The sequence below is a fragment of the Lycium barbarum genome, chromosome 12 (genome assembly GCF_019175385.1).
Source record: "Lycium barbarum isolate Lr01 chromosome 12, ASM1917538v2, whole genome shotgun sequence".
NCBI classification, from domain to species: domain Eukaryota; kingdom Viridiplantae; phylum Streptophyta; class Magnoliopsida; order Solanales; family Solanaceae; genus Lycium; species Lycium barbarum.
Window position 1 is genome coordinate 7785539 of NC_083348.1, and position 26307 is coordinate 7811845.

Consider the following 26307-nt stretch of genomic DNA (forward strand, 5'->3'; position numbering starts at 1 on the left):
CATGTATAAAAGGGGTAATTTTGTCAAAATGTGACTATCAGTTAATTTACAAAATAGCCGAATTAAAAATGTGAAAACTAATTAATCATTTCAATTATATCCATGTTTAAAGTGTAATAACTAATCAACCTTTTCAAATATGACCAATGCAAAAGATAATTGGTTATTTCAATTATAGCCATAATTAAAGCATATAAAACAATTGACTATTTTGATTATGACCACAATTAACTCATGCAATTAACAAAAATTCAATTTTAATCGATTTTTTGGAAATAATTACAAATATAGCCCAATAACTTATGAAATTGAGAGTAATCGATTATGTATTTGATTAATCAATTTTCTTGATTAATATTTGATTAATCAAGTTTCTTGATTAAACGGAATAAAATATTTATCAATTTGATATTAATAGCTTTAAAGAAATAATTAAATAATTGTTTTTGACTATTTCTTAACTGAATTTTTGACAAATATGTTTCAAAATTATAGAAAATATGCAAAATACATAAGATGATATACAATAATATACTTGATGATATTTTGCCAAATGGAATGACAAAATATCACCGAAATATTTTGTAAAATCATTTTTGACTTGTAAAATGTAAATTTCATTCCGACTCAAGAACTTTGAATGATTAAATAAAATTATTGGAGGGCAAAAATAGGTATCAACACAGGCCACAGCGAGATTCCTATATATTTTACTCAAAATTTTGAAGAATGAGCTCCACAAGTCTATCAAGTAAAATATAGTAGCAATGCGAACATATACAAAGGCATAATAAATAACCCCATGATTGACATGAAAGTTTTGAGGATCTATGAGGAGTTGAAACACTTTTAATTTGATTTTAATTGCAATTGTTTTGTATCTGGATAATACTCGAAATAAATTGCTTGATTGTTCTTATCATTTGTCAATCGGTATTCTAAAAAACAATTGAGGCAACACTTACAATTTTGAGATACGTTATAATTCTTTGTCATTAATCTTATCAAATAGGGATCAGATGCACCACAAAGTTGAAGTAAAGAGAAAGCACCACGACATGTCCTTTCATCCTTACGCACTCCAGAAGTTTAGGAGTAACTTCTAATGATCTCATAATATAACTGTAATTAAGATATTAAGAAAATATATTAACTTACTACAAAGTGCATTTTTCAGTTCAGTTTGAAAAAAAAAAACAAATAATGTTTAGTATAAAGAAAGAAATTGGTTTTCCAATAATAGAGAAAGCACGAATTCTCAAGCTCTTTTACTTCAAAGATTACATGATATCATTAGGGTTTGATTTTCTTTTGCTCAAGGATATTTTATAAACTTTGAGTTGTAGCTTGTCATTACTATAATTGATGCTGATTAGGACAAATGTAAACCGTACATATCGGATTGCAACAATTGTTTCATTAGCAATCTTTATCTAATTGAAGCAACAGTAATCTCTTTATGTCTTTACACAAATTCCATCTTCACATTTTTATTTATTTCCAGTTAAAAGACAAGCATCAGCCGAATCTCATCTTTACATATGAAATAAGGACTACTGAGATTTACTTTATAGAAATTTATAACAACTGAAAAGTCAATTGTTACTGTCTGTTTGGTTCTCATAAGAACAACATCAGTTTGTATATTGAATTTTTAGGCACCATTTTAACACACTATTTTGTGAAATCTTTTAGGCGTTTAAGGAGAAGCAGTCATATAAGCTATTCAACCCACTTATACACCAATAATAATAGATTTTAATAATTCGTTCCACACCACAATATATATCCTGATCTTAAATTTTAGATTCTATAAAAGCTTAACACAAATTTGATCTCCATCAGTACTCTCCATTAATATTCTGCATGTCAAAGTTTTCCTTTCTCAGTCACAAATTCTTTTTCCTTTACCACTATATGTTACCCGCTGGTGGAAGATGTGTGATGGTTATGGAAATACATGCACCTCTTTCAATTTTGGTTATCTTTCTTTTTGCAGTTTAACTTTCCTTTTCAAATTAGTACTTTATATATGTGAATATGCAGACAACAAAGATCTTTTTCACTAATCTCTCTATATTCTCGAAGCTCTTGCCTTTTTTAAGCTTGTTGCTTCGCTGCTTCTTTTGTGTAAAACAGAGACGAGACCAAACAAATGTTTAGCACTCAGGCACTTTGCCTTTAGATATAAGTAACTTTGTTGAGCTGCATAAAAAAGATTAGTGTTATGAAGTAAACTTGAAATAAATGACTTTGCCGTTCTTTCCCAACTAAAATCAAAAGGGTTGTATTACATCGAAGTCGTTTTCCGTCCCCAATAAGATGGGAAATCTGTAATCCCTTGTTTAGACGTTTGGCCCCTTCAATTTTCTGGTTCTCGCTTCGTTTCAACAACGGATGGGGAACACCTCAGTATACGATCACGCACAATAACTAGAAGTCGTATTACACCTAAGGCCAACTTCAATTCATCAAACCCAAGTTCATCTCGTGTAGTCCTTGTGGACTCGTACAAGAATGCTGAGTAGACATGAAACTTTCTGATATGAGGAATTTGTAGCTCCCTGTTTAGACTTTCGGTCCCTTCATCTGATTCTCGCCTCGTTTCAACAGCCGACGGGGAGCACCTCAGTATACGATCAAGTGCGGTAACTGAAACTCCTTTTACACCTGAGACTAACTTCAATTCACCAAACCAAGATTCATCTTGCACAGTCATTGTGGGCTCTCCGTGAAATTAATTAATAGTAAAATAATGGGTTATACTTTGTTTGATGAATGAAGACGCATGTATGACCCAAGGTAATCACGTGTCAGCCGTTGCTGCAGGAATTGCCCATTATACCCTACCTTCCATCACCTAATTTCTTTTTCCTCGTCCCATAGTGTACAAAACAGCCATTACTGTGGTTCGTTTCTCTCTCTCATCCACCGCCACATAGAAACCCACTTTCTCTCTCTAAAGGCAGAATTCGAATGTAGAGAGCAGCATCAACTCTGTGGTAGATTCCGATGCCCCGCTCTCCGCCGACAGCCCTATCACCGCCGGCGAAGGTTTCATCTGAGTTCTAGGGTTTTTCATTCGTTACAGCAATTGGGGAATTCTGAAGCGTAGTTGCAGGAACTCGTTGTAGCTAGGGTTGTTCTATTTCTAGGATCGTCTTGGAGTATCTATATCTATCTATCTAGGGTTTTGATGGCTCCGGGGCGTAAACGTGGATTTAAAGGAGTGAAGACGATGAGCGACTTGAGTCTAGGTGATCTCGTCCTTGCTAAGGTCAAAGGCTTCCCTCCTTGGCCCGCTAAGGTAAAATTAAACTCCAATGCTCCTTAAATGATGTTGCTTTTGTCTCAATGTTTTTGTTTGTCAATTGTTTTTTTGTTAAATGGTTCCTCAACTCTGTGGAGTGAATTTAGTGGTGAACAAGTATCAAATTTCATTAATTGATATGTAGAGAGGGTTGAATGGTTGATTTGTTGCGATATATATGATTTAGCTTTCGAGATTTTATCATGACTTTTGTTGGAGAAATTAGGTCTGGTTGACTTATGAATGAGATTTCATTCTATCTTTGTTGTACAGAAGACGGTAAAACTGGATAGGATTACATATCATGGAGTTATAATGGTTTCTCTAAGTAACGGAACGATTTGAAAGGATGAGGACAAATCAGCAGTGTATGTCTATCTTAAATTTTGCTAAATTTATTGGCCTCTTATCATGGGTACCCGCGAATGCTTGTCGTTTTCCCCTTTGTTCCTAATTGGTGTCATTTGATAAGATTCTCCTTTTGTTCTTGAGATTTTGTTTCTACTGTGAATTTTGTTAGAAAGGCTGTTTGTGTGTCTATCCCTTTTTTGTGTTTTTTTTGTTTCCCAAGATACGTTGACTGTTAAAGTAAGCCGTGTTCATTCATTAGTTCCGGACACTTCTAAAATGCAATATTTGTTTGTTTATTGTTTACATGTTGATATTTTGTTTAACAATCTCCTCATTGATATCTGATCCTCTGTAAGATCTCTGGTTTGTCCTTTTTGGTAGTACAGGACATTCGGGAGATTGTTTTGTCAGTTCTGGTGCTTTTTTGTCTCGGTGCTCGTCGCTTTGTCGTCTTGTCATTTTGTCGCTTTGTATTATGGTTTTATTTATGTTATCTTCAATTTTTCCAGATTAGCAAACCAGAAGATTGGGATCGAGCTCCTGATCCTAAAAAGTATTTTGTCCAGTTCTATGGTACAGAGGAAATGTAAGTGCTTCCTGCATCTGTTTTCCCATGCTTGTTCAACAACAACGACAACATACCCAGTGTAATCCCACTGGGTATGGCGTAGGATTTTATTTTAGCTTTCACACTATAAGATCCTTTGTGATTAACTTCATTGAAAGAGGGAAAAAAAGGGCAAGCTTTGTAAACATCTTCTGGTATATGGTAGTTCCTGTCAAGGCCAGTTATTGGGGAGATAGGGAAAAAGACAGTCTGCAACATTTACTTTAACTTTGAAGATCATTTATTGTTCCGTAAAACAAAAAGAATGATGCTTTATTAAATTATGTGGTCTAGTTCAAAATTGAAAACTGGGACATCTTTCATGCCACTGCAGCTCAAGTTACTTCCGCTACCATTCTTTTAACTTGAGCTTCAAATAACACGCTCATTGAGTTATGAAATATGGGGCGTGGTTGAATGCTTATTCGACATGTGCATACATTGTTAGAGAGGTTTTGTGTTGGTGGTTCCCTTGGAAAATGTCGTAGCTTCATGCCTCCTTGCAGAAGTAGTAAAGGTTATTTTTGACTTAGGGTTGCTTAGTCATTACTTGTGGATGTGTTTTACAAAAAATCATATCGTCTTTTAGGCACTGACATGAGTATTAATATGTTGTTTTCTTGGATGAGTCGTCGTGCTCTTTTGGTTCTTTTTTCTCTTTCAGTAATCTAATTACACGATTTTTTTCATAGTTGGTAGTCGATCTGGCTGGTGCTGATTTAATTTTGATTATTCTGGGTGCTTTATGATCTTTCCACTTATTACATTTATTTTTAGTAACGTATTCAAGTAGACTAAAGCAAGGTAAAATGTGGTATTGTTTTAATATTTAAGTCTAGTTGTATCCTTTTTTGGACAGGAAATATCCCTGATTAGTAGGTTTGGATATCATGATTTTGAGTTCTTATGCTTATTTAAGGAATTGTTATGTTAATTTGGCAACAAATATGAAGTTGACTACAATTTGAATATCCTTATCTTAGGAAACCATATTCTGCCTCGTCATTCCTTTTCTAAATTTTGCTCATTATTGAAGCATGATTTCTTTCCTTTCTTTTACCCTGTCAACAGAGCATTTGTCGCCCCAGCAGATATTACGGCATTTACCGTTGATATTAAAAATAAAGTGTCAGCTCGATGTCGGGGTAAAACAGTAAAATATTTTGCCCAGGCAGTGAAGGAAATCTCTGAAGAATTCGAAGAGTTACAGCAGAAAGATTCAAGTGTTTCAGGAGATGAGACCTATAAAACAGCTCCAGGCTGTGGAATAGCTTCTGTTGAAAGCGTGGATGTTGCTGATGAGTTGGACCAGATGGATGGGGATAAAAAGTCTAAGCAAGAAACAGATATCAAAAGCCTGGTAGAGGGATCTGGGTTGGAGCGCTGCTCAACGATAAAAAATGATACAGCTGATTTCGTTTCACATGCTTCAGAGGGTAATTTGCCTCCATCAGTTTCATCTATAAAGAAGGTTTCAATTCCCAGTAGGACTTCTAATTCAGGGAAGCAGTTGGCTTCATTGCCTAGTCTAGAAAGCACTCATGATAACCTAAAAGAGGGCAGCAGAGATCCTGAGGAGCATGATAAGCAATTGATCCACAAGGAGAACTTGAGAACTGCTGAGAGGAGTCGTTTTCCTGATCCAGATCTTCCTCCTTCTACATCATCTGATGATGTGAAGCATCTTGATAGTGGTCGGAACCAACTGGCAAATGGACACAAAGCAATGCTGGCTAAGAGAAAGCCTGGGGGTGGACATGAAGTGCAAAGAATTAGTGATACTACCAGTGATCTGAGTGTTAAAAAAGCAAGTGCAAAAAAGTTAGTGCCAGAGGTTAAGTCAGGTACTAATGGTAGGAAAAAGGCAAAACAACAGGATGATAGAAAACCTGAAACGGCGGATGCTGCTGTCGACCATATTGAGGAGAAGAAATTTCAGTTGTCTAGCAAGAAATTGAAAGTTGAACCTGGACAGATGTTGCGACGCAATGAAATAGCAGATCCTTCTAAGAAGATAAAATGTGCTGATGGGGCCATTGATGCCACCAAGGTGAGCAGAAGTTATGATGAGGCTAAAGTGGTGAAATCAGAGGTTAAAAAATCAACACCACTGGGAAGAGCTGAGGATCGCACTTCGCTGAAATTGCATGAACTCGCTATTGGTTCAAATAATTGTGGTGAAGAAGATATTCTCCCACCATCAAAGCGCCATCGACGGGCAATGGAGGTTATGTCTAGCTGTTCTACTGTTCCTCAACCGCCTACTAAGCGGAGAGCTGTCCGTTTGTGTGAGGATGATGTAAATGAAGAGCCCAAAACTCCAATTCACGGAGGATCTATTAAGAGGAATGCCATTCCTCGTGCCCCTAATTCGGTAAAGAAGCCTGACCTATCTATTGGAACAGCTAGTAATGACCAACTGAGTGCGAAAGGTTCAGGCACGATTGAGGATAGCACCATCAAGGAACATGCACCATCTGTCAGACTACACAAAGAACTCTCTCTGCGTACTTCTCAGAAAAATGTGGAGAAAAAGCGTATACCTACTGATACAAGTGTTTTGTGTAGTCCTGGGAAATTGGGAGCTTCGAAAACAGCTTCTAGGGAAGGTAAAACTGATACTGTGTCGCCCAAAAAATCCCCTGGGTTCACTGCCAGACCAGTCTCAGAGCCGCAAAAAAGTGTTAAACTACATGGTAAACCACAGGGTGATCATAGAAAATTGGTAGCTGAATCTAATACAGCCAATATTACTGGTGCTGATAACTTAATTCCTTCTCATGATCAACCTATTAATGAAAGAATTAAGATGGCTTCTACCAGTGAACGGGAAAAAACAACCCCGAGGTCTAGTTCCTCGATGACTGAACCTGCTCTTGTGCCTGGTAATCCTGTTGAAAGCGTATCCACGCAAGCGGAAAGGTACATTTGATATTTGATTTTTCTTTGATACCTCTTATTGAGAGTTCATTCTGATGTGATGTTCCACTTTTGTTGGCAAAAGCAGGCTGGAAGCTGTGAGAGATGAGAAGCTTAATTCTTTGATAGAATCCAAAGTTCTGGACCCGGAAATGTCCATGAAACATCTTATAGCAGCTGCTCAGGCTAAAAGACGGCAAGCTCACTTACAGAGCATTCATGGTAATACCCTTGCTGCTGTGGCCCCATACACTGAACCACAGGGAGGGAGCCCCTATCAAACTCTTGGTTCTCAACCATTAAGCTCTGGCATGCTGCATCCCGAAGTGCAAGTTTTATTTTCTCGCGCATCTCCTTTGTCTGAGATTCGGCAATTTGCATCGACAAATCCACCTGAGCCTGAAGAAAATGAGGAGAAGAGAGTAAGTTTAGGCCTGGGGGCCGCTGGGGGCTCACTCAGCGGTGGTACTGAGGCAGCTGTTGCTCGTGATGCTTTTGAAGGAATGATAGAAACATTATCACGGACCAAAGAGAGTATCGGACGTGCAACTCGTCTAGCGATTGATTGTGCAAAGTATGGCATCGCTAATGAGGTAAGCACCATTTTTCTTCCTTTTGCAACTGATATAATAACAAGTTTTTTCTGCAGTTTTTATGGTTTTCGTGTTTATTTGTTTTCGGCGTTGATATCCACTAGGCAAATATTATCTCAGTTTGTCCTTGGTATAATGAAAAATAGGGTGACAAACTTGTAGATTCTTCTTCAAGTTTGCAACAGCTGTTATCATGACAAAAAGTTTCATACAAGTAGTTTCTAATTGTCATTACGGACTAATCATGACAAGTTCTGCAAATATTGCCTTTTGAGCTCACTGAAATTTTCGTTGCATGAGAAAGTATTGACCTGGTGTTCTTCATAATAAAAGAATCAGGAGTGTTTATGGGGTTGCGATATATAATATGTAAGTTTATTCATGATATGTTTGTGTTGTCCAACATTTTCCATCTGCACGCCTTTTGTTACCCCTTTTGATTCTTTATATTTGATGGGGTTAACGGGTGCACAGGTGGTGTGTCAAGGCATAGTTGGTGTGATTGTTTGAGCTTTTGCTTCTGCCCGATTGTTCAGAAGTTCTGTTTTGGCATTTTTCATTTAATTAATGGATGTGTCTGCTAATATCAGACAATGTGTATGGTATTGACTTATCAATGGAGAACATGAGAGTTGTCTCTGTGTGAATCTCTGCTTGATAAAATTCTCTTTTGCTGGATTTCCTGCTCTTGAATTGATATTTTTTTTGTGATGCAACACCAATAAGGGAACCAGGGAGAAATTGCAGGGAAAGAAAAGGAGAAGGGAGATAAATGGAGAACAATGATGCACCCAAGGGTGTGGCCTAGTGGTTAATGAAGTGGGAGGAGAACCATGAGGTCTCAGATTCAAATCCCAGCGGAGACAAAGACACTAGATTATTTCTTCCCATCTGCCTAAGCTTTGGTGGACGGAATTGCCTGGTACCTGTTGCTGGACAGAGGTATAAGGTATTCCGGTGGAAATTAGTCGAGGTGTGGGCAAGCTGGCCCGACCGCCACGGTTATTAAAAAAAAAGGAGAACAATGAGAGAGAGGGGGGGGGGGGGGGAGGATTTTGTAGGAGAAGGGAGGCAGAGATGATTTTTTTTTGAAATTTTCATTTCTGGTGTAAAGAGAGTGATATAAATGATGCAGAATCTATTTTGCAATTCTCGGAAGCCTTGTAACAAGGATAAGAAATTGTAAGAACAGATCAATTCATCAAAGAAAGAGAATTAGATGCGGGAGAGAGAAAGAGGAATAATCTGGTTGTATTAGGGTTGGTGAGTGTGTATGACATTTTAATGGAAGTTTTAGGAGTAAAAATCTGAAATTCCTTAGCACTTAATCTAATGGAATGAGGTGTCAGTTGGTAATTGAGGTAAAAGTGTTTGTGCGAGGGTTAAGTGATCAAAATAGTTGAGGGGTTTAGTGATGAGTCTGATGACCTTATGAAAGTTTAAGAGCTTTTAGTCATTTTCTTATTGTCATTGATTCATGCGGGATACATTTCTTCTGTTAATCTCCTTGGGCATCTGGGCATGTTTTTGTTGTATGAGTTTATCATTCTTGTAAACTGGGAACAATTTTTCATAATGGCTTTTAGAGCTTGGCTTCTTCCGTGAAAAACTTCTTTCTAACCAAAGCTTTAAGAGTTGGATAGTGTCATGAACCAGGAGAAATGATGGTGTCTTGATTTCCTTTCAAACCCAATAAACTATGGCTTGATTAAGACTTAACAGCAAAAATAACTGAGTTAGGCTGGCTTCATAGGTAATACAATCTGTTTTTACTCGAAAAACTTAGTTTTATTTATGATAGCAATTTTTGTAATATTGATCTGATCTAAAAGAGGAAGGACGGAAGGGAGTTAGCAGGGAGAAAACGATAAGTGAAACTGCTCTCTTGCTCGGAGACTTTTCTAGAGTCTTAACTTGCTAACCATCTCATATTTTGGGCCTTCCTGGAAACCTAACAAGATTTAGCAGCAAAGCCATTCTTATCTTCTATATTTTCAAGTCAGTTTAGTCTAGACAAATCCTTCACTCGAAGTTCTTTCTTAAATAGGTTGAACCACTTACTTGAGCTTTGAATTTGCATATTAAGTTTTTTTGTATTTGCGTATTAAGTGAACTGTGGGTGCTGTTGAATGTGAGTACGTAAAAACTAAGAATTTAACTTGTCTAACTTATAATCATCATACATAACTCTCTGCATACAGCAACTTTTGTGATGGGTACATTTATTGTCACCTCCTGTCTTCTTCTTGACCATTCATCCCTCTTTAATGCAGGTCGTGGAACTTCTTATCCTGAAGTTGGAAAATGAACCTAGTCTTCATAGCAGAGTGGACCTGTTTTTTTTGGTGGATTCTATAACTCAGTGCTCTCATAGTCATAAAGGTAAAGATTCTTGTGAAAAGCACACTGCATTTATGATTCTTTATTTTGTTCTCATCTTCTCTCACTTTCTCGCTGATTTCTTCTCCTCCCACCTCCCTTCTTTAAGTGACATCTCTGAGTCCATTTCTACGCATAGTTTAGTGGGAGTACACAGGCTGACAAGGTCTTCCCTGATCTTTGTTTCTTCAAATCTTTTTCTTGCTTTTGGGTATTCGCTATGGTATGAGGTACCAATACTTTACAATTAACTTCTCCACTAATTCAGTTTGTGTGACCAGGATGTAATTTAGTAGCTACATTGCATTGTGGAATTGCGCATTGCTTACAATATCACTCCTGCACTGCATCGTACCTGTTTTTACCAGAGTGTCTGACTTATATACACTGACAGTTACACTATCAGCTCATAAAAAAATATCTACAGGTAACCCTTAATAAAAATGAGCTTTATAATCTTGTAGACAAGGCAGGTTACCTGCTAGAATAGAAGTCCTATGTTATTTACAGTTCGGTTAGCTATTCTTTTGGAACTCAGAAGATATAAAACAAGGATCTAAGTCATCTGCTTGAAGTATGGAGGCTATGGAGGTCTGGTTTGTACGTAGAAGTCAATATTGTAATATATGGTTGTTTGGCGAAATGGATCTAAGTGCATAGCAATGGAGAGATTTTCTGATCTTAAGATTGATCTCTTAACTGAGTCATTTCACACACGTTGCGCTGAGAACAAGGGACCGATCCCGTACCGTGCTACTGCCTTAGTTTCTCCTTGTGTTTTTTCATCCGAAGCTCTTGATCGGTGAATGCTTTCTGTGTTAAAATTAAATCAGCTAACTACCCCAAGTAGATCGAGTTTAGAAATGGTATTTTTGTAATTTCTCAATCCATTTACTTGCTAAAATATGGTAAAATTGTGTTCATCAAAATCTGGTAAAATTATGATACATGTACTTGAATTAGTTGTGATTCTCTTTGCCTTGCTACATGTATTTTTGTTTAGGCATAGCAGGAGCATCATATATTCCGGCTGTTCAAGCAGCATTACCTCGTCTTTTAGGAGCTGCTGCTCCTCCAGGAGCGGGTGCCCGGGAAAACCGTCGTCAATGTCTCAAGGTGATTGTGCTAACACTTGAACCAGTGGTCATTTAAAGAAAGTTCTGCATGATGTCGATCTTATCTCCTTTGTAGGTTTTGCGATTATGGCTTGAGAGGAAAATATATCCTGATTCTCTTCTTCGCCGTCATATGGATGATATTGGTACAGCGAATGATGATTCATCTGGTGGTTTATCCTTTAGACGGCCATCTCGAGCTGAGCGTGCTATTGATGATCCTATTAGAGAGATGGAAGGCATGCTTGTTGATGAGTATGGCAGGTCGGCAACATACTTTCATCCTTGTTCTTGTGAAGTATTTTTGGCTATAAATCTTATTAAAAAATCGCTATGAACTTCCATTTGGTTATCATGGGCGTCTGGGTAATAGTGCCCCATTGTCTTATGGGTTGTCTTGAAAAAAACAAAGCATTGTAACTTCCTATGTTGTTATGAGCGTCCTTGTGATTCATGATCTAAATTCAGTATAATTCTTTATCTTGATGCTTGTGTGGATTTTAATGATGGTATCGGATGTGAATCTACAACTTATGAATTTCAGATAGGAGATGAAGACAATTTTCCTACCTCTTTGAGGTGGTCTGTCCCATGTGTAGGACCGATACTTGTAACTCTCCTCCTTGACATGGTAGAAACTGGCTCTGAAGTTGAAAACCAGTCTTATTAAAAGTCGAGTCACAAAGAGATGTGAGCTAGGTGTAATTAATTCTCAAGATTACAGACACCACTTTGAACAAGCATGTGCGTTGGAAGTGAGGTGCAGAGCGCATGCTAAGACTTTTGCTTTTTGTTTCTTGCTTTAATGCCCAGGAACTTTATCGGCCTTTTGCTTTCCAGAAACTGTCTTAAAGCGGTTACCCCACCCTTTTTCCTTGTTTTCCCCATTTTTAATTATGTGTTCCTCCGGCTAACTCATGTGAATCATAGTTGAACCTTTGAGAATGGGTTTATTCGAGTGGCGTCCTTGAGAGCACATTTTGGTTTCCCATCCGGTGTTAAAAAGAATTTTACTATTTGCTCCATGATGCTTCTCTAATTTGTCGAGCCTTCAATTTCATTTTTGATTCATGAAATAGGTATCTGATTCTTGTTTCAGATCCCAATTTGAATGTTAGGAGAATGTTTTAGACGGGAATCAGTGTGCGTGATTTTTTCCTCTGTTACTGAAAGTGTTAAGGGGTGTTCTGAAATCTGAATCCCTGTTTTTCATTGTGGTACAAATCTCAGAGATGAAGTTTATGAAGCTTGTCCTTTCCAAGTTTTTTTTTTCCATAATAATTATGCTATCTGTCTCCTGTTGGTGCAAATGGTAATTTCAGTGAGTGGCACATATGGTAAAATTTTATTGCCTGGTTGCAGGGTAAGACTTTATTGTAGGGTCATAAAATATGTTTGTCAGACCCTTCAGAAATGTCCACATTGTGGGATTTCACTGGGTATGTTGTTGTTGTTGTAGACTCTTCAGAAATGTCCGGGTGCGTGTGGGGTTGTCCAAAAGTAGTGCATTTTTGGAGAATCTGACACATGTGGCAACCATTTTGGAGAGTCCGAGCAACATATGTTATAAACCAACTTGAGAACAGTGTTCAAGATTGTAACCAACTGCGACTGACATAGTTTCTTTTGTTCTCTTAGAATTTGTTTCTTATGTGGTTCATTTTGCCACATACTCGGCCTACCATTCCACTAAAAAGTTCTGCTTTCCACATTATAATTATCTCATAATCTGTGGCATTCTGTTTGTGTAGCATTAGTAGCAAAGTTTTGCTTTTTTGCTGTTCTATTGAAGTGATAACATTGTTGTTGCTGCAGTTTTTATTTTAATCTCTGACATATTTCATTTCTATTTGTGTTTCAGCAATGCTACATTTCAGTTGCCTGGCTTTTTATCTTCTCACGTCTTTGATGAGGAGGAAGAAGAAGAAGATGCTCTTCATAATTTGCAAAACGAAGCTGCTGAGGAATTAGCATTAGAACGTACACCTGCAACAGGGGATGATGCTGAAAGATATATGGTCACTCCTAGTGACAGGCGTCATTGTATCTTGGAGGATGTGGATGGCGAGCTTGAAATGGAAGATGTTTCTGGTCACCCAAAAGATGAAAGACCTTTGTTTGCAGATGATGCGAACCTGTCTGGCTCAGATAGAACACTGGAATCAGCTTTAGATAATATATCTGATTTGCCTCCTCTACCTATGGGATCCCCACCATTACCTCCTTGTTCTCCTCCACCCACCCCACCTTTGCCTTCCTCACCCTCTCTATCACCGGCTCCACCTCCACCTCCATCATCTCCATTGCCACCTCCACCACCACCCCCACTTCCTCTATCACAACCCCCAGTACCTCCATCTCAGCCACATCCTTTCCCTCCACTGCCCGCTGGACCACCTCCGCTAATGTTCCCTCAACCTTCTTTTCCACTCCAACATGAAGTGGGGACACAACACTTACGCTCTCTCACTCCATCAGTACCATCGCCATCACCTGTAGTGGCATATCCGCAACCTCCTCTTGCAAACGAAGTTGGTAGCATATCTAATGTAAGGTTTCTTGCTGTGAGTTATTTATGTTCTCTCATTATATGACACTAAGATTAATATTCTTTTACAGAGTCATCGGCTACCACAGGTAGCTGGAAATATGCCTCATGGTCCTCGTGTCAATGCTCCTATGAGGAATGAGGTATTCCCATCGCAACCACCTTCTTTTACACCAGCAGGAATTAGTAATTCACGGGAACCTTCTGGATATAGTTCACGGCCTTTAGAATATGGTTATAATGATGCATATATAAACCCACCACTTCCTCAGTCCATGCAGAAATTTCAACCTGGTAATGCGCCTTTTGCCCCAAGGCCCATGCATCTTAACCCTCCACATCAAATCCCCTCCAATAGTTTTTCATATCCAAGGGCCCCAGTGCAGCAACATCCACAGCAAGCATATCCTGCACCATGCTCATTACCAGAGCGCCCTGATGGATCAAGGCGTTTTATTGGCGATGAACAATGGAGGATGCAACCCAATGAGTTCAATGGTGAGCACCAGCGCGGTATGTGGATTGGTGCAGGAAGATCATGCCCTGGTCCAGCTATTGCTCACGAAGGTTTGACTCTTTCGTTGTGCATTTATTGATTTACATAAGCAAAATGGAAGGAGTTTGGATATAAGAAATTTCTGTTAGCTCTTAGTAAATTTCCAATATGCATGAATTTTGATAGGAATATTATTCAAATATTCAGACCTGCATATGATGGTTATACTGGCCTTTTTTAATCTGCATTGTCAAGTGATAACGTGCATGAAACTGGCACAAGCTCTAAATTTGGCACCAAATGTTGAATTGATCTGTGCAAACAGAAATCGTTCACTTGGCTTACGGCTTACCAAAATCTAGCTGTTGCTTGTCACTGGTCAGGGCATTGGTTATGCTAAGATTTGTCTGTCATTGTCAGTGGAACATGTAATTCAAATAAATTATTGCTGCTTGCTAATTGTTGAAAAATTATACTATGCACTCGTGACATTTGATTGTGCGCTCTTCATAAAAAGTCATGTTTTTGTACGACACTTATCTGGTTTCGTATACATCTTGTATGCTGGAATTCTCCTATTCATTTAGTAATAATTTAGTTCTTAATCAGAAAAAAAAAAAGAAAAGTGATAGTGTTTTTGGCGTTCCACCACTGCTAAAGGTTGGTGATGCAGCTCTTCCATACACTTGTTGTGATAACATCAATATATTCGGAGAAATATTGCCGTGCTAAAATTTAACCTTCGATATTTATGGCAGAGGCTCATCTCAATACCCTTTGCGGCATGGCATTTGAGGGAAATGTGTTTAAATGATTCATATGAAGGCATGGCAGTCACTTATAGTTTTAGTAGGCCCTGCCTCTTTCCTTGTTTTCTCGTTCCAATTCTGCTCCATCTCTGTGTTCGGTTTAACGTGGTTGCTTCAAGTTGTGGCTGAAAAAAGTTCTGTTCTCGCTTCACTTATGTGGGCCTCCTATATATACCTAAGTTCTTTGGTAAAATGTTGAAGTTGTGACATCTGTTATCAAAAAAAAAAAAAAAAAAGAAAACATGGAGCAATCTTAATTTTGAATCGTCAATCATGGTGTAGCCATTCTTCGATAGGCCACTTTGACGAGTGACTTCCATGGCAGGTTATTTCAGACCACCTGATAGACCACCTGTGATTAATGTTGGATTCCAGCCTTCTGGATCAAATGCTTTCCCTACCGGTCCTCCAATTTCAGGTGATATATTGGTCAAGAATTTAATTCTGTTATAGTTGAATTTGCTTCTTGATTCTTAGTCTCAGCTTTGTGGGAGAAGGAACTGACTTACTAGTGTGGTAGGTCATGGAATGCCTTGCCGACCGGATGTAACTTCCCTCAACTGGAGGCCAGCATGAGAGTCGTTGGTAGTTGGTTTTGATCTTCGGTGAGTTTTTGGTTTGTCAGGATTTTTATTTTGGGAGAGGACTTAGTTGACGTATCTGCACAACTGAGCTTTGTGCAGGTAGAGTGCCTTGGCTCTTCAGAAGGGTGTCATTTACTGTCTAAAATTCTTCTTTCTTGGTGAAATATGACCTTTATATTTGTTCTTTTCAGTATCTAATGGTGACTCAAGTAGGATACAGGACTGGTATCTGGACAAAAGACAGTCATTAGAGCAATTGCTGTAAAGTTGGGTGACCCTTGGCAGGATTTTGTACTATTGTAATTTTCCTGACAAATGCATCTCACAGACATATACTTAACAAAGTGTAAGCCCTGTTGACCCTTGTAATTATTCTAACAATACTGAGTTATACAGTTCAGTTCGGTTTGGATGAGAAGTGCTTGTATTAGCTGGTCATCTTCCTTCTATTTTCTTACTAACATACAAGTCTTTCTATTTTTTTTTTTTTAAACTCCTGGTTGTTCTTGTTAGATTTGGTGATGTCTCTTAGTCACCAGGTAATGCAGAGTAAATCCCTATCATATCAATGAGTTACTGATTCTATCCATGTAAACAGGGATCCTTCATAAATCGAAGAATATGTTTAGCACCGACTATTGATATAATATTTTGTTGCCATACTTGATAGATAACTGGAAATTTGGGAGGATGCATAACTGATATAGGCCAACCAGACTTTTCCTTTTTCAGATTCTCAATTTTGAGCATTTCCATGTTGGCATTGCTAATCCTTGCTCACATTCTTGTAAAGGTTAACAAGTTAATCAGACTCTTTTGTTTTACGGTCGAAGGCGTATGATGCCTATCAACTGATTTTTTTTTAATTGGACATCCATGTGAGCTTTCGGGGTCAGGGCCCCCGAGGTACCATACGGCCAGCTCTTCGGGTGTCTCTTGATACAAACAAAGAGAAGTAGACGCTTTTTAACCTGCTCTTTCGAAGCACCCCCTCATCTCTTGGTTAGGAACATCTATGTTGATAGGATTGGATACATAGTGCAGATTAGGAGTAATTATAAATCTTCATTCATCTTTTCTGATCTCTTTTTTGTTAATCCTATCAGTTTTAGAGGGTAACAAGTGAGTGATCTCTCTTTTAAGTTTTGTGGTATAAAAATATTTTATACTGATCTATATCAAGGGCTATTTTATGCCTATAAACCCATTCCTCTCCCCACACACACACACACAAAAATAAAACAACTATGCCTCAATCCCAAACAAGTTGGGTTCAACTATATGAATCTTCAAGGTGACTATGTTTTTCCATTAAGCTCAACTCATGCATCATCATACCAATTAAAAATAGAAGTGAAAAATAAGTTAAACTCTATGTAAGTAGTAGTAGCAATGATTATATTAAAAGCTTTCTATATTTTTATTGGCATATAGGAAAAAGGAACGTTAAAACAGCTGAGCTGAAATCTTAACAGGCACCGTTATTGAGATGCTGTGATGCTGGGAAATGCATTTCTTACCCCTCGGTCCCATCCTTGGCTGCCTACTTCTTACTTTAGTTGTAACTGGAACAGTTGTTCCAATTGCATAAATAGCACTTCTTTTCCCTCTAATGCTTGAAGTGAGTGCAAGCTAGAAATATTTATTAGTTCAACTTTGACGTGATAGCTTTTGACCAACTTTTTGACCTTTCCGAATTCAAACTATTGTATAAACATGTATCTTCAAAAAAAAAAAAAAAAAAAAATTAAACATGTATCTACAAGACTTGATATGATAATTCACTCAAACATAAGGATGATTACAAAGGCAGATCTAGGATTTCTAGAACATGGGTGCAAAAAAGGAGAAAAAAAGGTACTAAGTGGGAATTGATCCCTACTCCTTTGGGTACAGCATTCAACCAGGTGCACCATTCAGCCTTTTGTAGCTAGGGGCCAGTAGATAATAATAGATCAATTCTAGGAAATATGTACATAAAATACCTAGTTTCGCGGAGAGACCATGGGTTTACGTGCACCAGAATTTGGGCCTAGACCCGCTCCCGAGGATGAAGGGATTTCTTTTTTTGTTTTTTTGCCTTGCTGATAGAGTTAATGTTTTGGCCCTTAGTTTGCATCGACCATTGATTCCTTGGATAAATTAATGTCTGATAGGAATCCTTAGAGCTAAAAGATTTGATTGGACTTTGGAATCCGTTTATGCTGTAAATGACATTATTTCGCAACCAATAAAAATTGCATATTTGAGTCCGTTGATGCTGTAAATGACATTATTTTCGCAACCACTAAAACTTGCATATTTGCTGTACTCAATGAGTAACAGCCTTTGTCTGCACATGTTCTTTCCACGGGTAGCGAAATGCAATATGACATCTTAGAGGCCTTTAATTTCATCCTCGGCTAACATAACTGATTAGAGACTGCTTTCCTATTTGTTCAGTAATGCAATTTTGTAATTTGGAATCTCATCTGAAGTTGATTTAGAAAATATAGCCTAATAAATATACCGATAAACTGTTCAAAAAATAATATACCGATGTTTTGGGACAAAAGTGGGAACATGTGTAATTAATTTTTGTAACATGTCAGATTACGGTGATGATAAGTCACTGTAATCTGATTCTTACCATCACCATAATCTGATTCTCAGTAGCTGCATCTACCACCATACATTGAATCTTCTGAATGGTTAGTAATCTGATTCTCAGAAGCTGCAGCTACCACCGTACTGAGTATTAGAATTAAACCTTCTGAATGGTTGGTGTATTATCTGATAATTCTCTGTAATCTGAAAGCTGCTGTTACCACCGCGGTAAGTATTAAAATAAATTATTCAGAGGTTTAGTTCCTTTTTTTTGTTCGAAAAGGTAACACTTATCCAAAAATAAGACCTGCCACAAACAGTTACGGGTATTCAGAAGATCTTCAATCCTATAACAAAAACTTATATAGAACCTAAGACATCCATCAATGATTCTAGATCTTCCATATACTCCTGTTTTCACCAAAGTAGAATAAAGCAAGACAGTTCATTTTCATCTTCGGTAAAGAATCACACTTATTTTCAAAACGTCTAAGGTTCCTTTCACTCCACACAGACCCCCAGATGCAAGGTGGTATAATTCTCCATCTCTCTTTGTGGCCAGAAAGGTTCCAATAAGTATTCCACATCTCCAGGACTTGTACAATTTTCTCAGGCATTATCCATGATACTCAAATTCCACCCCTGATTAGACAATACCTCTGCCACTGCCACAGAGGCATTTTGTTGCTGGTCGAGGAAGTATATATCTTGGAATAAGAGTTTCAAATTACCTTGTTCTAACCAATTGTCTTCCCAGAAAGATATCTTCATGCCATTTCCTGCCTTTAATCTGCAATTTCCTTTGAGCTTTGGCCATTGATTCCTGATAGCTCTACATAAACTTGTTCTATAAGTACTAGTTACAGCTTTAGTTGTCCAGTTGTTTTCCTTTTCATATTTCAAACTTATCACCTCTTTCCAGTTTCCACTAGGATTGTTCATTGGAAGCAAATCTCCAAAGCCATTTCATCAAAAGGCTTTGATTTTGAGCTTTCAAATTCCTGATTCCCAGCCCCCCTGCCTTTTTTGCTTCCTATTAGAGCCTCCCATTTAACCAGATGGATCTTCTTAGTGTCACTGTTACCCTCCCAAACGAAGTTACTCCTCAAGAGATCCAATCTTTCAATAACACTCAAGAGTTCCCTATTTCCTCAGGAATAGGGATTAGGGACATCATGTATGTAGGCGTGGCATCCGGAACACTATTGATCAGTGTTAATCTCTTACTCCCTCCAACCCCCCAAGGATAATCTTTCAAGAATCTGAACCTATCTGTTCATCGTAGATGCTTTTCACAAGCTGTGTTGTCGGCATTTTATTTCTTACATTTATTGAGACCTGCTTCTCCATTTGGCAGTGCTGTTGAAACTGATCTTATTTGGCATTCAAACTATTCATAATATTGGCTGGACTTGTTCTTAAAGCTGCTGGATGTGACATAAATTGCAAAGTACCTAACTGTTCTTAATTTTAATGCATAGTTCATGGTGCGCCAGAAATGATGGGCTCCACTACCTTTTGTGAAGTACGAATCTGGTAGGACTGTTAATCTTTAGAGCTGGCGAACCAATGGAAATAAGTCTTGTGAACTTTGAAACTAAGAGAAATCATTTCAAATCCAATTAAGTTCTGTTATTCACGGGTGCACTCTGGTCTTAGAAGCTGAAATCAAACTGATGCTTCAAGGCTGTTCTTCTAGTACTTTCCCTCTCTTTTTGTGGTGTTGTGTTTTTTGCTTAGCATTCCCAATGTTAATATGTTGTAGCAGTTTAAGTAGAGTAGGGTGAGTAGAAACGACATCAAGAAAAGGTGGCCTCAGAATAGGGATTAAAAGACAGTTCGAGTGACTCTAGGCAGATGCAGCGCAGCTATCGGGAACACATCAAAAAGTTAACATGCTGGTTCAGCGTGGATACTTTGTGGTGTATGTTTATTTTCATGGGTAAGATTTGGTATAGAAGTATGGACCATTGTTGTGGAGCAGTATAGCGCATGAATCAATTGTTGCTTCAAACAAACCGCAGGATCCTGGCTAATAAAAGACCTAATTGGGTGTTTTAGTAGGCACCATAAGCCCTTTTTTAATCTCATACTTGGCTTAAGCTTTTGTTCTCCTCTTGTTTAAAGTTACATCTGAATGGGTCATTGAGGCATGGGGCACGGTTTTTAGTAGGAAATGATAAACTTCTTCACTTGTTGCAGCAGAAAATCAGGTGCAGAGATGTGTTGTTGCATAGTCGCTCAATTTGAAAAAATAATTCATCTTAGAATGTATAGAATAATGGTTGGTCTAATCATCACAGACTGATTTGTCTCTCAGAATTTGTCTTGGCTGTTTTTTTCAACATCCTAACACTTGCCATAGAGGAGACTCTTGAAATATTCTTCATGTGGAGTTTGAAGTTGCTATTGGCTATGCTCTGAAATGAACTTCACCCATGTATGGTTCGTTATATGAGATAGGCCCAATGATCCACCCTCTTTTATTATTGCGGTGGAAATTTGTTAGTATTGCATGGTGAAGAATATACATTAGTACTAATGTCATGATATAGGGTGTTTCGAATTATCTTTGTAAGATTTTGGCTTGTGATGCGTAACATAAAAAAGGCTATCTCAGTGTGTTTGTCCTCATCGTGTTGTATATTGGATGATATCTGATTATGTTACAAAATAATTATTACGGTGTTTTGTGGGGTTTCATGCTTTCAGCTTGACAACGTAAGTTCTATATAATATTAGATTGCAGCTTATATGGAAATTGTCCTATGCCTACAGATATTATGTTTGATCACACTGTAGCTTGAGATTCCTGGTAGTTAGCTTCGAGCCCTGTCTAGTAATTTGATGCTTTTGTAAACAGCTATTCAATATTGGCCCATGGATGGGAGGTGTAATATTTTCAAATTGTAGAATGCTTATTTTGTAAATAGATTCTATCTTCTCCATCTCCCCATTCTCCTTTATTGCTTGGTGAGATAAAACTATTAAATGGCCCTTGGATGTGAACTGCTTGATAGGTTAGAGTATCTCTTTATTACTAATCTTTCTTGGCTACAGAATTTCCTCGTAAACCTTGTTTATCACCCAAAATTCAAGACATAACATTATAAGCCTTTTATATTGGAATAGTTGCTTGTAATTTCTTGGAGAAGAGGAAGTGTTGAACAGAAGTCAGGGTGCTACTTCCACACAATTGTATTTCAGCAATTACACAACGATGTTACTGTGCTCAGCTTAAAGAACATTATTTTTTTGCAAGTAAACTTATCCTTGTAAGTTGTAACTGCTACAGCTGTTTAACTAACAAAGTCAACTGGGCCCAAGGGTTGTGCTCTGCTATTTGCTTTGGAAATTTTTGAGAAGGCAACTGCAATTTAATAATAGACTAATTGCAGCACAAATTTAATGAAGCCCCCGTAAAGGGAATGCTATGAGAGTAGCTAGTTATTGTGATTTATCTGTTCTTTGTATAAGTGATTTCTGTAGGCTTCCTTTAGGGAGTTCTAAACATTTGTTCTTCGATTAGTTTCATGACTTTATCTGATTCTTGTTCCTGATTTTCCCCTTTTTTTGGGCTCTGGGGTTTAACTTGAGGATAGATCTCTTATTGTATTTATATGATGGACGTCATCTAATTTGAGAGTGATTGTGTTAGCAAATGTCAATTGTTTCAGGTATTTACGGAAGATTGCTAGAGAATGCAGCATTATAGCCCTTTATTGGTCAGCATTACAATAAGATCTAACTGATCCTGGCAGATTGTTCTGCTGCAAAATTCTGAGGTAATTGTGTAGTCAGATCCCTGAACTGTAGCAGTGCCACTGCTTCCTTTTTTGTCCATTCACCACAAAATGGCGGTCATTTTTGCAAAACTACATTTGCAGTTCATATGTGGTGATAGTTTTTTTTAAAGAAGAGTTGATAGTTTGACCAAGAATGTACAGCTTATGTAAAATTTTCATGTATATGTCATTGGATGGAGTTACAATTTTGGGAAAAATGGTAATCCTGTAAATAATTCGAAATATTAGATGAGCAAGTAGGATATCTAGAATATTTATCTTTTCCACCCTCAAATCCTTGCACTATGCTGTTGATTGACCAATCGACATCGTGCAATCTGCTTTAGTAAGGTTTTTTTATTTTCTTGGAACTTTTCAGCAATGATTTTGTGTTGCGGATGTTAATCTAACACACATCTGAGCTTCATTAGTTGCAACTGTTCATGGACGTTGACTGGTGTACATGTCCAAACCATCATGTTGTATTTGGAAGTTTGAGTATTCTTCATTATTATAATCATCACTTTAGGATGTTATTCATGGAGACTCTAGTAACTTTCGGGTTATGTTTGTTAAAATATGAAGTGCTTTGACTCTCTCTCACTGCTGTTGAGTGCTGAATGTTTAATCATAAGCTGACTGTCCTATGATCTGTGCTGATCTTGAAAGAATACGAACATGGTTGTATTAGTCATAAAAAATCATGTTTCTGGATAAGATGAAGGTAATAATGCCCCGAGAGAGAGTTGAGAAAGGAGAAACGTTAAGGTTGGGTGGTGGGAAAGCAAATTCGAAAGTATTGCATCTGTGTTCACCTACTTAAAAAAAAAAAACGAAAAGATCTGTCTGGGGCAAGAAAATTTGCTGTTTCGCGGTGGTTGTTGAAGACTAGCTTCTTGAAAGCTTTACCAGAGTTGCATTTTATCTGCTGGAAATTAATTTTTCTTTTTGGTGCTGAGAAAATAAGGACAGAAAAAAGAACGAAATTGTAGCAAATCTTTTTGCTGTACGTTTCTTCATTTTTTGTGATGATACATGTGAAGTGGAAGAATGTTGTAGCTGAGGTGGACAATCAAGACTCGATGCTTGGACCCAGATTAACAGAAAACAGTGCCCTCTAAAAGGGTCATGCATTCATCGAGACAAGGTGGTATGGACGTTTTCTACTTATGTTCAAGTTGAAGCAAATAAATATCGGTATTTTATTTTACAATGATTATGATTGGAATCTGTTGCCATGATATATCCAAATATTTTGGTGAAAGCATTTTTAGTTTAGTACTTGCTAATTTATGTTCATAGTTGTCCTATTCTGCATATATACTCAAAAAAAAAAACAAGGACAACCAATATGTATTATCCCTAGTAACTCACAGGCGCTATATCCGAATAGTAGGCGTTTGGATAATATTATGATATTTGGTTGAAGTTGAAAAATAAGGCAAATCTCAAGGTGAAACGAGTTGAATTTTGATTGTGTTTGGACATGAATCTTAATTGAAAAAAAATATTTGGACATGAATTTCAATTGAAGAATATCACCTTTAAATTCATGTCCAATTAGAAAATTGGGGATAGCAGGCTCCAATTTTCAGTTTTAATAGACCAAACCAGTTTTAATGCATACGCATCAACTATAGATTAACTTGGAAAGTGGATACTTGATTAAGTGTAGGCTTCGCTTTGAACTTTTAAATACAAACAAACCCCTTCCCTCCCAACAACAAGGGGACACAAGGAATATTGAAGTCCGAAATGTGAAATAGAACAAAAAAGGTAAAAAGAGTAGTGAAAGGAAAAGTTAATAGTCTTTTTTTTAATCTTCTGTAGTTGTAAGCGAAGTGTAGATCATCCGTCCTCCTCATGTTTTTATATTTTCCAACAGGTCGTAAGAAAGTGGGAAGCAACCCTTAATTTCAAGAAACTGACATGCGAAACGTACGGGGTAGGCACCTCTTAAAATCCTTTTGTCTTATTTTTGTATTAAGCTTTCTCAAAAACCATAAGCATAATAAGCTGGTTTTCTTCCGAGAATTCACACACAACACACATATCAATTGATCCTTTGAATTTCATATTTGAAGTTGTGATTGGATTTATTCATTAAAAAAAAGTCGATTCAATACATTTCTTTTGTATCCATCGGTAATATATTGGATTGAATTGGATTTTGGATCAATTTATATTAAGAATTATACTCCTTTTGTTTATTTTTGCTTGTCCGTAATGGTTTGCACTCACCTTAAAATAATAATAAATGAAGTGTATATTTTATCATAATATCCATATTCAGGGAATTAATTAGTGTTATAAGGGTAAAATAGGAAAATTATATTATTTTTCTCTTGATATGCTAAAATAGATAAGTAAATGTCAAAAGTTATTTTCAATATAGTGGACAAGTAAAGATGAAAAGAGAGAATAGGGGACAATCTAGAGAGAGAGAGAGAGATGTGCTCCTGCTCCCTTTATTTTCTTGTATTTGTACAATTTATGTTTTGCGCTCTTCTTAAGAAAGGACTCGTTAGTGTTGATTTTACTGAATTATCTTTATTAGTAATGTTTTTTTAAAATTAAATTTGATTATAATTACTCCAATTAGTTTGTGAAATTGTAACCTAATAACAACGGTAAATTTCTCTTGATTAATTAAAGTGATAAGTGATGCTTTTAGTATATTCGACATGAATAAGTAGTATATTCGACATGAATAAGTAAAAGGGAACGAAGGAAAGTATTATTATGGGGAACTTTCATAAATACAAGATACATAAGAGTTAATTATATAACATACAACTAATTTAGATATTACAAATTATGCAACTTAAAGCTAAAAATAAGGAGATTATTGTTATGAATAAAAAGCTAAAAATAAGGAGATACCTTATATTAGTGATAACATAGTTAAATGCATATAAAAACACAATAATTGCTTACCTAAAAAGTTCCAGCACAATCTACTAACAAGCTAATTTATGAACAAGTATATTATTGTATCTGTTATATATATATATATATATATATATATATATACACACTCTTGAACAAGTATATATATTATTCCATCTATATATTGTTTATTGTACACTATATATGTTATTGTAGAGTAGAATTGATTGGCACGTATAGTAATATATTCATATATTAGGTATATTGTAATATCATATACTATATACAATATACAAACTTAAATATACTAATTTCTACTATTATATCCACAAATATTTTGTTATCATCTTTTCAGATAGATTGCCAATTTGAATATACCATATCCTTTTTTAGCTATATTTTCATGTACTTTTCTTATACCATATACCATATCTTTTCATGTACTTTTTTTAATATTAATATATTCAAATAATTTCTTTTAGTCACGAAAAAATAATTGCATCAGTTATCAAGTGAAAATAAAAAATAAAAAAAGAATAAAGAGGAAACGAAAGAAAAAATATTTTTGAAATGGTAGATGAAATATGGGGTTTGAAGTTGATTTTGTTTTGTTTATTTGAAATATTACATTCTGTCTCATGCCTTTTTTATAGATTTTTTTTTTTTGCGGGGTGGGGGTGGGGAAGAGAAAGTAAAAAGTAGATATGTATTAATGGTAGTAAATCCTAAAATTAAGTATTATTAATATTTTAGGAATGTAAAAAATTATATTTTTTGTAATTAAAAAGTTAATTTTGAATAAGTTGTATTATGTAATTTTTAGAAAGTAATTGTAATCTTTTTAATTACCATTTTAAAAGGTTGTATTTGTGTGACTTTCCCCGTTATAATACATGAATGATGGTGGAAGTTGGAGCAAGAAGTTTGCTGAGTCAAATAATATTTGATGACGTAATGGTAATGAGACGGACTATGGAATTAAGATTTTGTGTACTTTCTGTAGCGCGAAGCATCGAACTAAACTTTTGGCGTGGGTCCTTTAATTAACGGTGATTTTTGAATCTTTTATTTGTGAAAAGGTGATTCAAATTATTTTTATTGAGGGGAAGTGACTCTTTTGAGATTAGTGTTAGTGAAACTAATTTTAAGAATCCCTCATGTTTTCTTATTTACATAAAATCCTTACTCATAGTTGACCTGGTTAAAGTCATAGTATGTTTTTACTCAAGAGCGGGAGGTCCCCTTGGTTATATCTCCTCTCGTGTGCTTGCATCCTAATTACATCCCGCTAAAGTAACTGCACTTTCCACCAATATATTACTATCTGACAATTTTC

The 26307-nt window shown here is 36.6% G+C and overlaps 1 protein-coding gene across 8 annotated transcripts; it reads left to right on the forward strand.

Annotated features, from left to right (window-relative positions):
- The first annotated feature begins 2883 nt into the window (after positions 1-2883).
- Positions 2884-24292, forward strand: LOC132625230 (ENHANCER OF AG-4 protein 2). 8 transcript variants are annotated; one of them, XM_060340078.1, is made up of 15 exons: positions 2885-3307; positions 4171-4247; positions 5340-7190; positions 7276-7780; positions 10054-10162; positions 11163-11275; positions 11351-11538; positions 13136-13823; positions 13894-14389; positions 15453-15545; positions 15648-15732; positions 15903-16057; positions 21975-22082; positions 23126-23232; positions 23968-24292. In XM_060340078.1, exons 1-11 carry the CDS (start codon positions 3197-3199, stop codon positions 15701-15703), a joined length of 4287 nt encoding a protein of 1428 aa, XP_060196061.1. In that variant the 5' UTR covers positions 2885-3196; the 3' UTR covers positions 15704-15732; positions 15903-16057; positions 21975-22082; positions 23126-23232; positions 23968-24292. The 8 variants fall into 8 exon arrangements, with proteins under 8 accessions (XP_060196067.1, XP_060196063.1, XP_060196066.1 ...); XM_060340079.1 differs by having other exon boundaries at positions 23126-23229; XM_060340084.1 differs by lacking the exons at positions 23126-23232; positions 23968-24292 and having other exon boundaries at positions 2884-3307; positions 13894-13965; positions 14095-14389; positions 21975-22622.
- Positions 24293-26307: the final 2015 nt, after the last annotated feature.

What these genes read in the sequence shown, in the direction of transcription:
- LOC132625230 (XM_060340080.1), top strand. Translation starts at nt 3,197, where the DNA reads ATGGCTCCGGGGCGTAAACGTGGATTTAAAGGAGTGAAGACGATGAGC. An exon ending in GTATCCACGCAAGCGGAAAG is followed by an intron (nt 7,191 to 7,275) that starts GTACATTTGATA and finishes TGGCAAAAGCAG; the next exon opens with GCTGGAAGCTGTGAGAGATG. An exon ending in CTTGTTGATGAGTATGGCAG is followed by an intron (nt 11,539 to 13,135) that starts GTCGGCAACATA and finishes TTTGTGTTTCAG; the next exon opens with CAATGCTACATTTCAGTTGC.